This window comes from Panthera leo, chromosome E2 (assembly GCF_018350215.1).
Source record: "Panthera leo isolate Ple1 chromosome E2, P.leo_Ple1_pat1.1, whole genome shotgun sequence".
Lineage (NCBI taxonomy): Eukaryota > Metazoa > Chordata > Mammalia > Carnivora > Felidae > Panthera > Panthera leo.
Window position 1 is genome coordinate 26,323,789 of NC_056693.1, and position 12,778 is coordinate 26,336,566.

The window sequence follows — 12,778 nt, forward strand, 5'->3', positions numbered from 1 at the left end:
AGATCAGATCATTAATTTAGTTATCCATTTTGTGTAGAAAGACAAACCAGTGCACACTCTGTCTTGGCAGACACAGAGAACTGCAGCTTCTTATCAATTAAGTGTTACCGTTGCTTAAGGAGACAAGTGTTCAGAATTGCTCCAGAAAATGATCACACAGGTGACAGTTACTTGAAAATGTAGGAATCAGAGGGTGATATTTGGAGTTAAGCCTAAAACTTTCTCTGCCTATTCCCTTAAGAGTTGAAAGGCACTTTCTTGTAGCTGGGAAAAAAACTGCACAAAAAAGTACTTTTGTTTCAATGATGAAAAAATTAATGTGCTTTTTAAAACTCTCATTTAAAATTTTTTTTATTTTCATTTAAAATTTCATTAAAAAATATTTTGTCTATTATGTAGGCTAAAAGTATATATTTAATATTTTTGTTTTTATAAAGTTGTATTTTTATTTGTGTTTTTAATGTTTTATATTTGAATGTATTAAATAAGTAATAGTTTAAAAAATAAATTCCCAGGCTTTTAAATTAAATACCAGTGTATCATTTTGCTCCAGTGATGGCTGGTGTTTATTCATGATATTATTGAGTTGAGAATTTCAAAAGAGCATTTTAGAAGTTTTAAAATATGATATAGATCATGGAGAAAGAGAACACAAAATAAAACCATTTGACTTGGCACAGAAGATGGTTGTTGGATTTCAAAGCACAATTTCTCAACATAGTGGAGATAAAGGCCAAAGTACAAAATAGAGATTATGGAAGTAATTCATGAGGATGGGGAAGTAGTGGTCAAAGCCACTTGTTGGAAAAGCAGAACTTCTCAAGAAGGGATGTAAATAGTGTGTAGTTAACTGAAAGGGATATAGGTAAGATAAAGTATTTGAAAGGAGGAAGACTTTTCTGTGTATTGGAGACAAAGAGAACAGAGCCAATGGTGGAAACATTAAAGATGTTAGAAAGAAATTTTGTAATCTAGGAGGAAAAATGGAATTTATTCTGTTGCTGATTGGTAAGTAGTAATATAATCAAGAAAGTAGTGGCTATAATAGTAGCTCAAAGAAAAATAATTCCTAGATGTTTTCATTATTTCTAGTAGCCAGCTCTTGAATTTTTTCTTACATTGTAATATAAGCATATACTAAAGAATCATGTCCATTTTATGTTGATCCACTTTTTAAATTCTGCTGCTTCCATATGTGCTTGTGTCTCTTAGTTATCATTCTGAACTTAGTTCCTAAAGATGTAGACCCTAACCATAAAAATGTTATTCGGCACCAGTTATAATCTTGTGTGTAACTAGGTACCTCGTTTCCAATTTATTTTAACACACAGTTTTACTCTTCTACTTTCTACTTTAGGTTATAGCAATACGTCCTATTAGAAGGATTACACACATTCCAGGTGCCTTAGAAGATGAGGATGAGGATGAAGATCATGATGACATTGTCATGCTAGAGAAAAAAATACGAACATCCAGTATGCCAGAGCAGGCCCACAAAGTCTGTGTCAAAGAGATAAAAAGGTAAATTGAAGCTAAAAAGAAGCTATTCATTCATTGGCACTTTCATTTTGCTTATTAATAAATATTAAAAATTATTGGTCATGGAAACTTGAAACTGCTTCTTTGGATCACAAACTGAAAGCTGAGTTATTTGTTTTATATTCTTTGATCTTTCTCCTTTTCTTATATTTAGTATAGTCATAAACCACCACTCATTTTATCTTTCCTTTGTCAATTCTTATCTTTCATGGTTTTCCAAATTGTCAGATTAGAGCTGTGATCTGTAAAATCTTCAGGTTATCTCTCTTCATTCCTCAACTGGAAACTGTTTTTAAAGGATTCTTAATACTCCTGAATTAACATCAACTTCCCTAATCTTTTTCTCAGTGGCTGAGTGTTAAGTGGTACATCGCTTCCACCTCATATGCTGTCAATATGATCACTATTGTTAACCGCTTTTTCATTGTCTTAATATGGGCTGTGCTTTGTTCAGACACAGTGTTCAGTTGGCACTGTGCTCTTCACATGTCACTTTTTTCTTCTTTAGAAAGAAGATTGTAAACCCTAGAGGGCAGGGACTGTCAGTTTCTCTTTGCATAAGAAAGTACACAGAAACCTTGAGGACAGTATAGGGTACATGAATAATCTCAGGGGTAAATAGAAAACCAACTTTTTCCTTATGTACTTGAAACATAATTGTGTTGCATTTTCTTTTATTAGTGAATTATAATGAACCTAATTGAATGCTGAGTAACAAAAGATTGGACTCTGGGTTCACAGATAAGGAGATTAGTTGTAGTTGAAGGATATTTTATATTCACTGGCATTGGTTAATAAATGAGGAACATCTTTTGTGGGCAAAATACTTTGTTAAATACTGCATATATTATGGAAGTTGTATTTTTAGTTAAATATCTGATGTTAGCTTGTTTTTACAAGATAATTTTATCTCTGATTCCAAAAAAAGTAAATAATTATTGTGTTATGCATGATTAGGCACTTAACTCTTACTGTGAGAAGTAAATCAGGTAAGTGTGACTTGAGACTCCCCCTGCGAGATACTGATACTGATAAGGTTGAATTTCCAGGATAGAATCAGATACAGTGTTCCCTCCCCCACTTCCCCAGTTTGCAGGGATCTGTTTAATTTGTTCCATAAGTACTTCACAAAACAAAATAACTAGTTTTTTTTTTTTAATGTTGCCAGATTTCTTAAATCAATTATTCATGATATATCTGACCCAGAAACGGAGATATATATGCTGGATTTTTGTGTTTTTTATGGAATTCTTCTATGTTGTGTAACATTTTGCTATGTATTCTTTCCCCACAGACTCAAAAAAATGCCTCAGTCGATGCCAGAATATGCTCTGACTAGAAATTATTTAGAACTTATGGTGGAACTTCCTTGGAACAAAAGTACAACTGGTAAGCCAACAAAGTAACAGCCTTTTGCAGTCTGATTGTCATTCAGAAAGCTCATGTAGATTCTATTGAAATATCATTGATTATCTTACTGTTACTGTAGTTCTAGATGTATTTAGGCAGTGAACTTGTGTCATCTAGGTCTTGGGATCAAACAGGAAAAGAAGGTGCTACATGAAAGTGCCTTTTGCCTGATTTTAGAGAAAATAGGATTTTCTGTAAGAGTGATATAAGTGTTTCTCAATACCAATAGCCAATCAGAAGATAAACTTTTACATCTAAAGAAATAGTTACATATAGTTACGTACTAGAACAGTTGTACCATTTGGAATCTTATTTTTCTCATATAAAAACCTATTAAATTTAAACTCTTTTTATCCTTCTGTCCTTCGTTAGAACTGTTCTCTTTCCTGTGTATTCGCTATTTTATCTTGGGATGAGAAATACACTGTATTTAGATGCTCTATTGTTAAATTTACATACAAGGTCTGCTGAATTCAACAGTGGATTGATTACCTGAACTGCTGTTGGCATAGGAGTAGCTGTATGATTGACTTGTGAAAATTTAAAGATTTATTATCCTAGTTAGTAAAATTCTTACATTTAAAAAAGACGCTAGAGATTTTTTTAAATGTTAGCTCTAAAACACACATTTGTGCCCCCACATAAGATATGCTATACATGCCAGATTACAGGATGTTGAATTTTTAATATTAAAAAATACTTGCTTATTAACCTACAGAGGACCATACTTTCTGGTATTGATAACTTAAAAAAAAATTTTCCCCTCAAAGAGGGCCCAGAATAAAGCACCTTTGTGTTAGATTAACTATGCCGGGACAATGTTAAGGTTAAAGTAGTTCCTTTCTTAATCATTTTTTTGGAAAGGATCATCTAACACATTTTTAATGTGTATGGCTAGGTACTAAGATGAAATTGACCTAATCATCTTCCTTTTATTTTGACTACCCTTAGATTTCAATCATATTACAGTTCTTAGGTTCTTGTTGTAGAAAGCAGTTACATTCTGGGTTATGCTAATTATTCCTTCATGAATACTCCGTAACTTTGTGTTTATCCCATTCTCTAGATTTTGGGTTTTTTCCTAAGTTTTTCTCTCTGTTTGAATGTTTGTCTATAAAATTAAAAAGCTAATTCATATTTGTTCTCTCTTAAATTCTGAGAATCTGTAAATTTTCACTAGATTAAATCAGGTTGCACTAGTGAACTATAGAAGAAATTTTTTAGAAGCAATTTTGCTTTACTTTCCAGTTTTATTGTGGTATAATTGATAAACAGTAAACTGTACATCTATAATATGTGCATTCTGATAAGTTTTCACATATGTATGTATCTGTAATACCATCACTGTAATTAAGATAGTGAACGTACCCATCGCCTCCTAAATTTTCTCATGCTTCCCTAATTCCTCCCTCCCTCCCTCCTTTTCGTCCTCATCCCCAAACAACCACTATAGATCAGTTCATATTTCAAAACTGTTACACACATGGAATGATATAGCATGTACTCGCTTTTTCTGATTCTTTCAGCATAGAGGTTCATCCATGTTGCTGCATAGATTAATAATTTGTGTATGCGTTTACCTGTCAGGAACATTGAGGTTGTTTCCAGTTTTTTGGCTCCTATATATAGAGCTGTTATGTTACCATACTAGTAAATTTATTTCTTATATCATATTTGCATAACAACATTGCCTTCTAGTTGAAAGTGCTTTACCAAACTGCAGCTGAATTTCTTGGTTTAATTCTTAATTCAAAAATATTTTTTGTAATTTTTGGAAACTCCATAGTGAGATGAATGCCGGAGAGCATGGGGTCCCATTGAATCAGCCTCTCTTTGTGCCACATGATCAATTTGAGATCAGCTGTTGGTCTGGATCTAGCTGGGCTGTGGGGAGGTCCATTTTATTTCTGGTAGGCTTCTGTTCACTCGGTGCCTATTTTTTAAGTGAAGTGGTTCTATTCTGTGAGATTTGGAGAGGGCTCTGCTGCCTGTTAGTTTAGACCTGGGAAAGAAAGTCACATTTCAACTTTGTGTTTTTTAACTGCTGCCGTTTTGTTTCACCTGCCAAGCTTCCATGTTGATATATATTTGATAGGTATTTGTCATTGATGCAGTCGTGACAATTTTCAAACCCTGCTATTTTTTCTTGACAGTAGGACGAATGCACAGTCTGAAGAGCATCTAGATAACTTGGTAATCCTAGGGGCCTTATTTTGAAATTTTGGTATTCTCTCAGTAACATTTTTCTATGCTTCAGGATTTATTTTAACTAATGACTTAGGAGAAATGCAGGGTGCATATAGTAGATATAGTATAATGGCCTGAATATTAAAATTGCAGATTTGATTATTTGCCATTAGTAGCTTAGTGAGTTGCTTTCAGCTTCCTCCCCTCTCCACTTGTCCTATTTAAAAACTGAACTTAATTAATAATCAGGAATTTTTACCAAGCTTATACAGTATAATTGTATAGGTTTCGGAGCAAAATGTTTATTTGAATACAAGAGTGCTGACTCCTTTACTGAAATAAACAAAATATAAAAATGGGACAAAGCTGTTATTATTTTCACAACTAGGGATGGAGGCCACCCACATGCCAGAAACTCAAGAGAGTTTCTGCTGGATGTGTATTAGCATTAGAGATGCATAGCACTCATGTACCCCCACGTGAAAATACTTTTCATTGTTTAGTATTCCAGCAGAGAACTGAAGATGCATAAATTGTGGTATAAAAGGAAGTGTGTTGAACTTTTAAACCATTTCTGTATGGAATTAGATTTAAATAATTATTATGAGTGTGGTTATAAAACCGTGAAAATGTCTTTCATAATTTTTGAAAGAGAAGCTTACCTAAGTAGCAATCCTCAAAAGCAGAAAGGAAAGATTTGAAGGAAAGAAGTTTCCTAATTTTCCCATCTTTATAAATAGAAAGAGCCAGTAGATACTATTTAAGTCTTTCAGTTGTAAATAGAGAAATATATGTTCAGGTAAGTTTTAAATTTTTTACATGTATTATTACAAGTATTATTTTACATGTATTATTCAAAATAGGAAGCATGTATTCTGAGCCATTAAAAAGAATAATCAGAAAAAAACGTATCCTATATAGAAAAGACACAATAATTTATATAGCATAGAAATTGTCTTCCTTAAAAGTTTGAGGAACTTTTAAAAATTGTCTTCACTTGGCATGTTTCTTAGAAAAACTTCCTTCAGAGTATCATCATTTTTTTTCTAAATTGCATGGAATTCTGTTCTTAAACTAGTAAATGTTAATTAGGGGTGAGTGTTACATTATAACAAGTGACAAAATGGTACAAAATGACATTTTGATGGAAAGTTTTTCTTATGCATGGTGATGTAATAAATATATTGATAACATAATGTTAAACTTTTTTGCATAACTAAAATAAATCCCACTGGGACTTAGTAGATTATTCTTAATAGATCTGATTTATTAGCATTTTAATATTTAGAACTATACAAAATGGAATTGGTCTGAAGTTTTCTTTTGTGTTTGCTGTGGTAGGTTTTTAGAGTCTGGGTTAGCAGTGCCTAACAGTTGGAAAACTTCCTGTCATTTATTCATGTGTTCGTTAGTTGGGAGTCTGAAGCTAGGAAAGGGGGAAGAAATTTTGTTTTTCCCTTTCCAAATCACTCAGCCTGAAGTAAAAGCAACAGTACTGTAATTAAAATACATATATTACTGCTTAGCTAGGTTTTTTCAGACTAACTTGGGAACCAAACCACCATTAAAGGCTTTTTTTTTTTTTTTTTTTTCTCTCTGCAGGAAAAATGCAGAGCAAGTTCCAAATAATGGATTGAAAGAGTGGCTTGTGTGTATTTTCTCTTTCCCAGCCTCTCCTCTCACCATCAGTATGATTATGCAGCCATGTATTACCCCTGGGTGTCATGCAGATGATGAATTCATGCTGGCATCCATGAGTATTTAATGATTCAATCTATAAGTATTTTAAGTAGTAAAGCACATCAATAAACCTGATGAAAGCTTGGCTATAGAAACAAACCTAATTCATACCTTCCTAGTGAGACCGTGACAGTTCTTTACATCTTAGTGTTTTTTTTTGATCCAGCATTTCTGTCTATAGAAGGTTAGTTGAAGGAAATAATTAGGGATATATGTGGGGATTGAATTACAAGGATGCACTGCAAAGCCTGTTTTATAACTGTAAACATTTGTAGATAACCTAAATGCTTAGCAATAGGGAATTATTTAAATGAGTATGGATAATTAAATAATAGAATATTATGTAACCACTAAAGTATTACTCAAAAATACATTTGACACTGAAAGGTGTCTGTAATATATATTAAGTGAAAAAACAAAACTTGAAGGCATCATATACTCTCAGTTTGAAAAATCGGTCTGAAAGCACATATATACACATACACACACATACACATACAACCTGCAAGAATACATACCAAAGTGAAGGTAGAGATGCTCTCTTGAAGACATGAGATTATGGGTAACTGTATTCATTTTTTTTTTTTTTAATTCGTGTCATTGGGTTTTCTAGAATGAGCATACATTACTTCTCTAATAAAAAAAAAAAAAAAAAACTTTAAAAAAGGAACAAATGCCAGCACAAATAGAATATGTAGTAATTATGTCTCCATATAAATAATGTGTATCTAGAAAATTAAATGAGTATTAATTCCTTGAATTTTTAATTATGTAGTGCTTACTAGTTCTGTTGATACTAAATTCTCTTGAGCAAAAAAGCCAGGTCTCCCTGCAGACTCATGTAGAAAGATCCACTTCTGTTCTTGTCATGTTTATTTTCTAAAACATATTTTGACTCTTGTCAGCCTTGAAAGGAGTTCTTGCATTTAAAAATTCTATGTGCTGGGTGCCTGGGTGGCTCGTTTGGTTAAACCTCTGACTCTTGATTTCGTCTCAGGTCATGACCTCCTGGTTTGTGAGATTGAGCTCCTGGTTTGTGAGATTGAGCTCCGTGTCAGGTTCTGTGCTGACAGCGTGGAGGCTGCTTGGGATTCTCTCTCTCTGTCTCTCTGCTCCTCCCCTACTAGTGCATGTGTGCGTGCTCTCTTTCTCTCAAAATTAATAAATAAATATTGTAAAAATAAATAAAAATTTTTAAGTATCTCAAGCATCTCAAAAAGTGCTTCTGTTGGGTTATTTGACAGACCGTCTGGACATTCGAGCAGCCCGGATTCTTCTGGATAATGATCACTATGCTATGGAAAAATTGAAGAAAAGAGTGCTGGAATACCTGGCTGTCAGACAGCTGAAAAACAACCTGAAGGGCCCCATTCTTTGCTTTGTTGGCCCTCCTGGAGTTGGTAAAACAAGTGTGGGAAGATCAGTGGCCAAGACTCTTGGTCGAGAGTTCCACAGGATTGCACTTGGAGGAGTGTGTGATCAGTCCGACATTCGAGGACACAGGTAAGATATTTCTCTCAGTTCAATCTCTGGTTCTCTGTTTTAATTGACTAGAGCCCCTCAAAAGCCAAGGCATAATATATGTATGTATATTTTTTTTCTCAAAGGGATATTTGTAATACCGTGGATCGAAAGGATATTTACAGTACTTACTTATGGTACATCTGTAGGACATTTATAGCTAACCTAGAGCCTCTACCATAATAGTATACCCAAACTAACCTTGGTAATTGTATGACAATGGATAGTGAGTCTCTGCCTCGGCTTTTCTGGAATCTCATTTGAGTGCAATTATAAATTAGTTATGGTTAGATAATACAGTGTTTTTACATGCACTTTGGCCCAGTAGCATTTCATAATGACCCTTAACTCTTAGAGTTTAAAAAATAAGTACAACAGCTGGGGGAGGTAGGAGAAGGTACGAAATCTTTGGTAACAAATTTATGTTTGCGGTTTAAACTCTTTAAGGAGGCTGGTTTTCAGTATACATATGAATAATGAGAAAGTTCAGGGTAATTATTAAGATGTGTCCTTGCATTTTTGGCCCTCTTTCTATAAAAATACATTAAACTGTGAGAACTGTGTCTGTGTTTATCTGACATTACTAGAATCAGATTTGCATGTTACGTTAATTGTTTTATGTTCTCTGTGGTCTCTGTTGCTCAGATTAGAAGATGCTTTGGGAAAGCATGAACTTCTGTTTCAAGGTTTAAGGGTTTCCTAAGAGTTGCAAGTTGTGAGAAAACATACATACCGATAGTGTATGCAATTTAAAATGTAGAATATTTAAAAATGTAGAAATCACGAATGCTTATAAAAGAATATAAGGTTGTATGCCTGAAACTAACATCAGTGATACCTCAATTTAAAAAAAAAGTTTTTTAAATTTTTTATTTATTTTTGAGAGACAGAGTGCAAGCAGGGGAGGGGCAGAGAGAGAGGGAGATACAGAATCTGAAGCAGGCTCCAGGCTCCGAGCTCTTGGTACAGAGCCCATTGTGGGGCTCAAACTCACAAACTGCAAGATCATGATCTGAGCCAAAGTTGGACGCTTAACCGACTGAGCCACCCAGGTGCCCCCCTCCCCAAATTTTTTTTGAAGAATCTGCTCAACTTCCAATAGAAAGTTATTAAACTGAAGATAAAACTTCTCTCCTCAAGGTCATACCATCAGTCTTGAAGTTGTTAAGGCAATCTAAATTATAAATGAAGGCTTTGAAAAGCATGCCAGTGCAGGCAGTGAACAACTGCCAATGGCCAAGGGTAATTTAAATGCATATTTACAGTTTGGTGAATATGGATTAAACTTGGATTGTAGGGGAAAAAGAATATGATGCTTTTTATAATGTCTTGTTTTCCATTTGTCTTATTCACGAGATCATTGGCATTAGGCGAGGGTGGAAAACACTTTTAGAAACTTTTCCATGAAAAGTGATTCTTTTTCTCTGACTTACAATTTTTATGCATTAAAGAAAAATCATTCCAAGATTTTAATAAATAAGCAATGAGGGCTGCAGATTAGATCAGGGAATTGATCTGGGTCATTCTTTCTGGCAATTTCAAACAATACTTTTGTCACCTAGACTTGCTTATTCTCACATGTGCCACTAGAGGCTGTAGTTTGCTTTTGTAAAGACATTGGTGGCACCTTCTACCAATCTTGGAGAAACTGAATCTAGGACTTGAATTTTTTTATTTTAACTAGAGAGGTTTGGGGAGATATTTCCCACTCAAGTGACTTGATTCATGCATTCAAAGTTTTTTTAGTTTCTTTCCTTTTTTTTAGTATCTGTAGCACTGTATTGTGTAAGCATTTGATGGAATTTAGAGAGGAATTTATGGAATTAATGTCATGAGCACATGACCTGTGGGCAATTTGTCCTGTTTCTTGCCACATTAGTATTGCTTATTCAGTAAGGCTTAGAAAGCACTTACTCAGTGCCTGACACACAGTGAGCATTCAATAAAAAATAGCTTTAATTATTATTTACTTTTAAATTCTCAGGAGGACAAGTTTACATTTAATAGCTTCAATGAGTTTTTATAAAATTCAATCTGATTTTTTAAAAGTTTATTTATTTTTGAGAGAGAGAGAGAGAGCATAAGTAGGGGAGGAGGAGAAAGAGAAAGAGAGAGAGAGAGAGAGAGAGAGAGAATTCCAAGCAGGCTCCACGCTGTCAGCTCCATGCTGAGCCCAATGTGGAGCTCTATACCACGAATTAGCCGAAATCAAGAGTCGGACACTTAACCAACTGAGCCACCCAGGTACCCCAATTTGATTTTTAAATAGTACTTAAAATATCCTATTCTTAGCATTATTATTTAATTTTTTTTTTAATTTTTTTTTTTAACGTTTATTTATTTTTGAGACAGAGAGAGGCAGAGCATGAACGGGGGAGGGGCAGAGAGAGAGGGAGACACAGAACCGGAAGCAGGCTCCAGGCCATCAGCCCAGAGCCTGACGCGGGGCTCGAACTCACTGACCGTGAGATCGTGACCTGAGCTGAAGTCGGACGCTTAACCGACTGAGCCACCCAGGCGCCCCTATTATTTAATTTATGTAGCAGAATTGTGGGAAAATGTATTTCTGTGATGTGTGTTAGTGGGCAGTATATAAAGTCACAGTTCTCACCATTTTGTGTGAACATTGTTGGTTTTAAGCAGAACTCTGTTTTCAGTCTTTACTGATATTGATAGATACAAAATTTGTTCAATGAGTATACTTTCACATGTGTAGCTATCATTAAGAAAACTGAACTTACTGTGAGTCTTTTGTAAAATGAGGTTATGTATTTGCCTAAAAAAAATATGTGTAAATTAAGCTTTCTAGAAATGTATCGTATGCACAGAGGCTGTGATCATTGCCAAATAAAAGGGATGTGGTTTAGTCTATGAATCATTCTACTATGGCTGCTACTAAGTACTCCCTAGCCATCACTGTACCAGATGTTTCATTAAACACTACAGCAACCTGTCCTTGTGCTACTGGGGCCTTATTACCCATTTACCTTCCCAAATTATCAAAGCCTGGAGAAAATATTTATTTGAAAACCCATTTGGAAGTAGGTGGAGAGTGGGGTTAAGGTGAGCAGAGATTGAGAGCAGAGTATGGGCTTAGTTCAGAGCTATGAATTGGAGGTGAATAGGAGAGGAGGAAGAACAGTAGCTCATAGCACAACCATGGGGTGGAGTTCGTGGTAACAAGTGGTTCCATGTAACAGTTGAAGCATTTTGGAAACACCCAGGTCTTGCCATTTAAGTATTGGTCACATGCTCACAATTAGAGTTCATGCAAAGTTTTGTTTTTCCTCAGCCTCTGAGTAGGCACCACTGTTCTGCAGTCTTAAAATAGCCAAGGAAAAACAGAGCTGCTTTATATTATCTTCCTTGCTGTGCTCTTGATTTTGTCACTCACTTTTTCTATTTTCCCATGCTTGGAACTCCATCCTTTTACTAGAAATACCTGTTTATGTGAAGGAAGGTGCTAGTAAGTTAGGAATTGATCTTAAAAAACAAAGATGTGTTTTTTAGAGTTCAATGGTAATGAAGTGAGAGATGGGAAGAAAGACTTGATTCACATTTAAATCTTAAACTTGAAAAATAGTGATCTGATTTTACATTGACGCATTGTTTTTGTTCCTGTTAATTTTGAGTGCTTTACTTAAAGAAAGAAGAGTCAGGTTTATTAATGCAGCTTTTCAGTCTTCTCTACATTTCTCATTTGGGTCTGTCTCCATTGGGACTTTTCTGTCCACTTTTAGGAAGCTCTGTTCCTATCAGTTTTTACAACTTAATATTTTTAAATATTACATTTTTAAAGAATTTAAATCAGTTCATAGAAATTAAATAAAACAACTTCTTTTAGGATGAAGTTTTATGAAATCATGTTTCCATAATCATTTTTCATAAGTCGTGTCTTGGTGAAATATGCTTATTGCTGTGTGACAAGTTATTGTTGATAGTAACTCTTTGGAAGTAGTATGCCAGCTGTTTGTTCAGATAATAAAATTATATCACTGCAAGGAATCTTTGGCTCAAACAGGATGAGAACAAAATAATCTTTTGCTTTCCACATCGATACATTTTTGTATGTATAAACATTTTTTTTAAGTTTATTTAGAGAGAGAGAAAGAGAAAAAGAGAGAGCGGGGGAGGGGCAAAGAGACAGGGAGAGAGAATCCCAAGCAGGCTCCACTCTGTCAGCATGGAGCCCAGTGTGGGCTCCAACTCACAAATCCATGAGATAATGACCTGAGCCAAAATCAAGAGTCAGATGCTTAACTGACTGAACCACCCAGGCGCCCCAGAAATGGTGATGTTTTAAATAAATTAGCTATTTCATTGTTAGTCTCCACAAGGGGAAAATAACCAAAGCAGCAAGCCTTTAATGTATTTTTAGCAT

General features: G+C 34.6%; 1 protein-coding gene across 2 annotated transcripts in view; it reads left to right on the forward strand.

Annotated features, from left to right (window-relative positions):
• LONP2 (lon peptidase 2, peroxisomal) overlaps positions 1-12,778 on the forward strand; it is a 105,317-nt gene that overhangs the window by 16,330 nt on the left and 76,209 nt on the right. For both annotated transcript variants that reach the window (XM_042919283.1, XM_042919284.1), the window contains exons 5-7: positions 1,358-1,521; positions 2,834-2,928; positions 8,121-8,379. In XM_042919283.1, the coding sequence (XP_042775217.1) occupies positions 1,358-1,521; positions 2,834-2,928; positions 8,121-8,379 (518 nt within the window). The remainder of the gene's footprint in view (positions 1-1,357; positions 1,522-2,833; positions 2,929-8,120; positions 8,380-12,778) is intronic.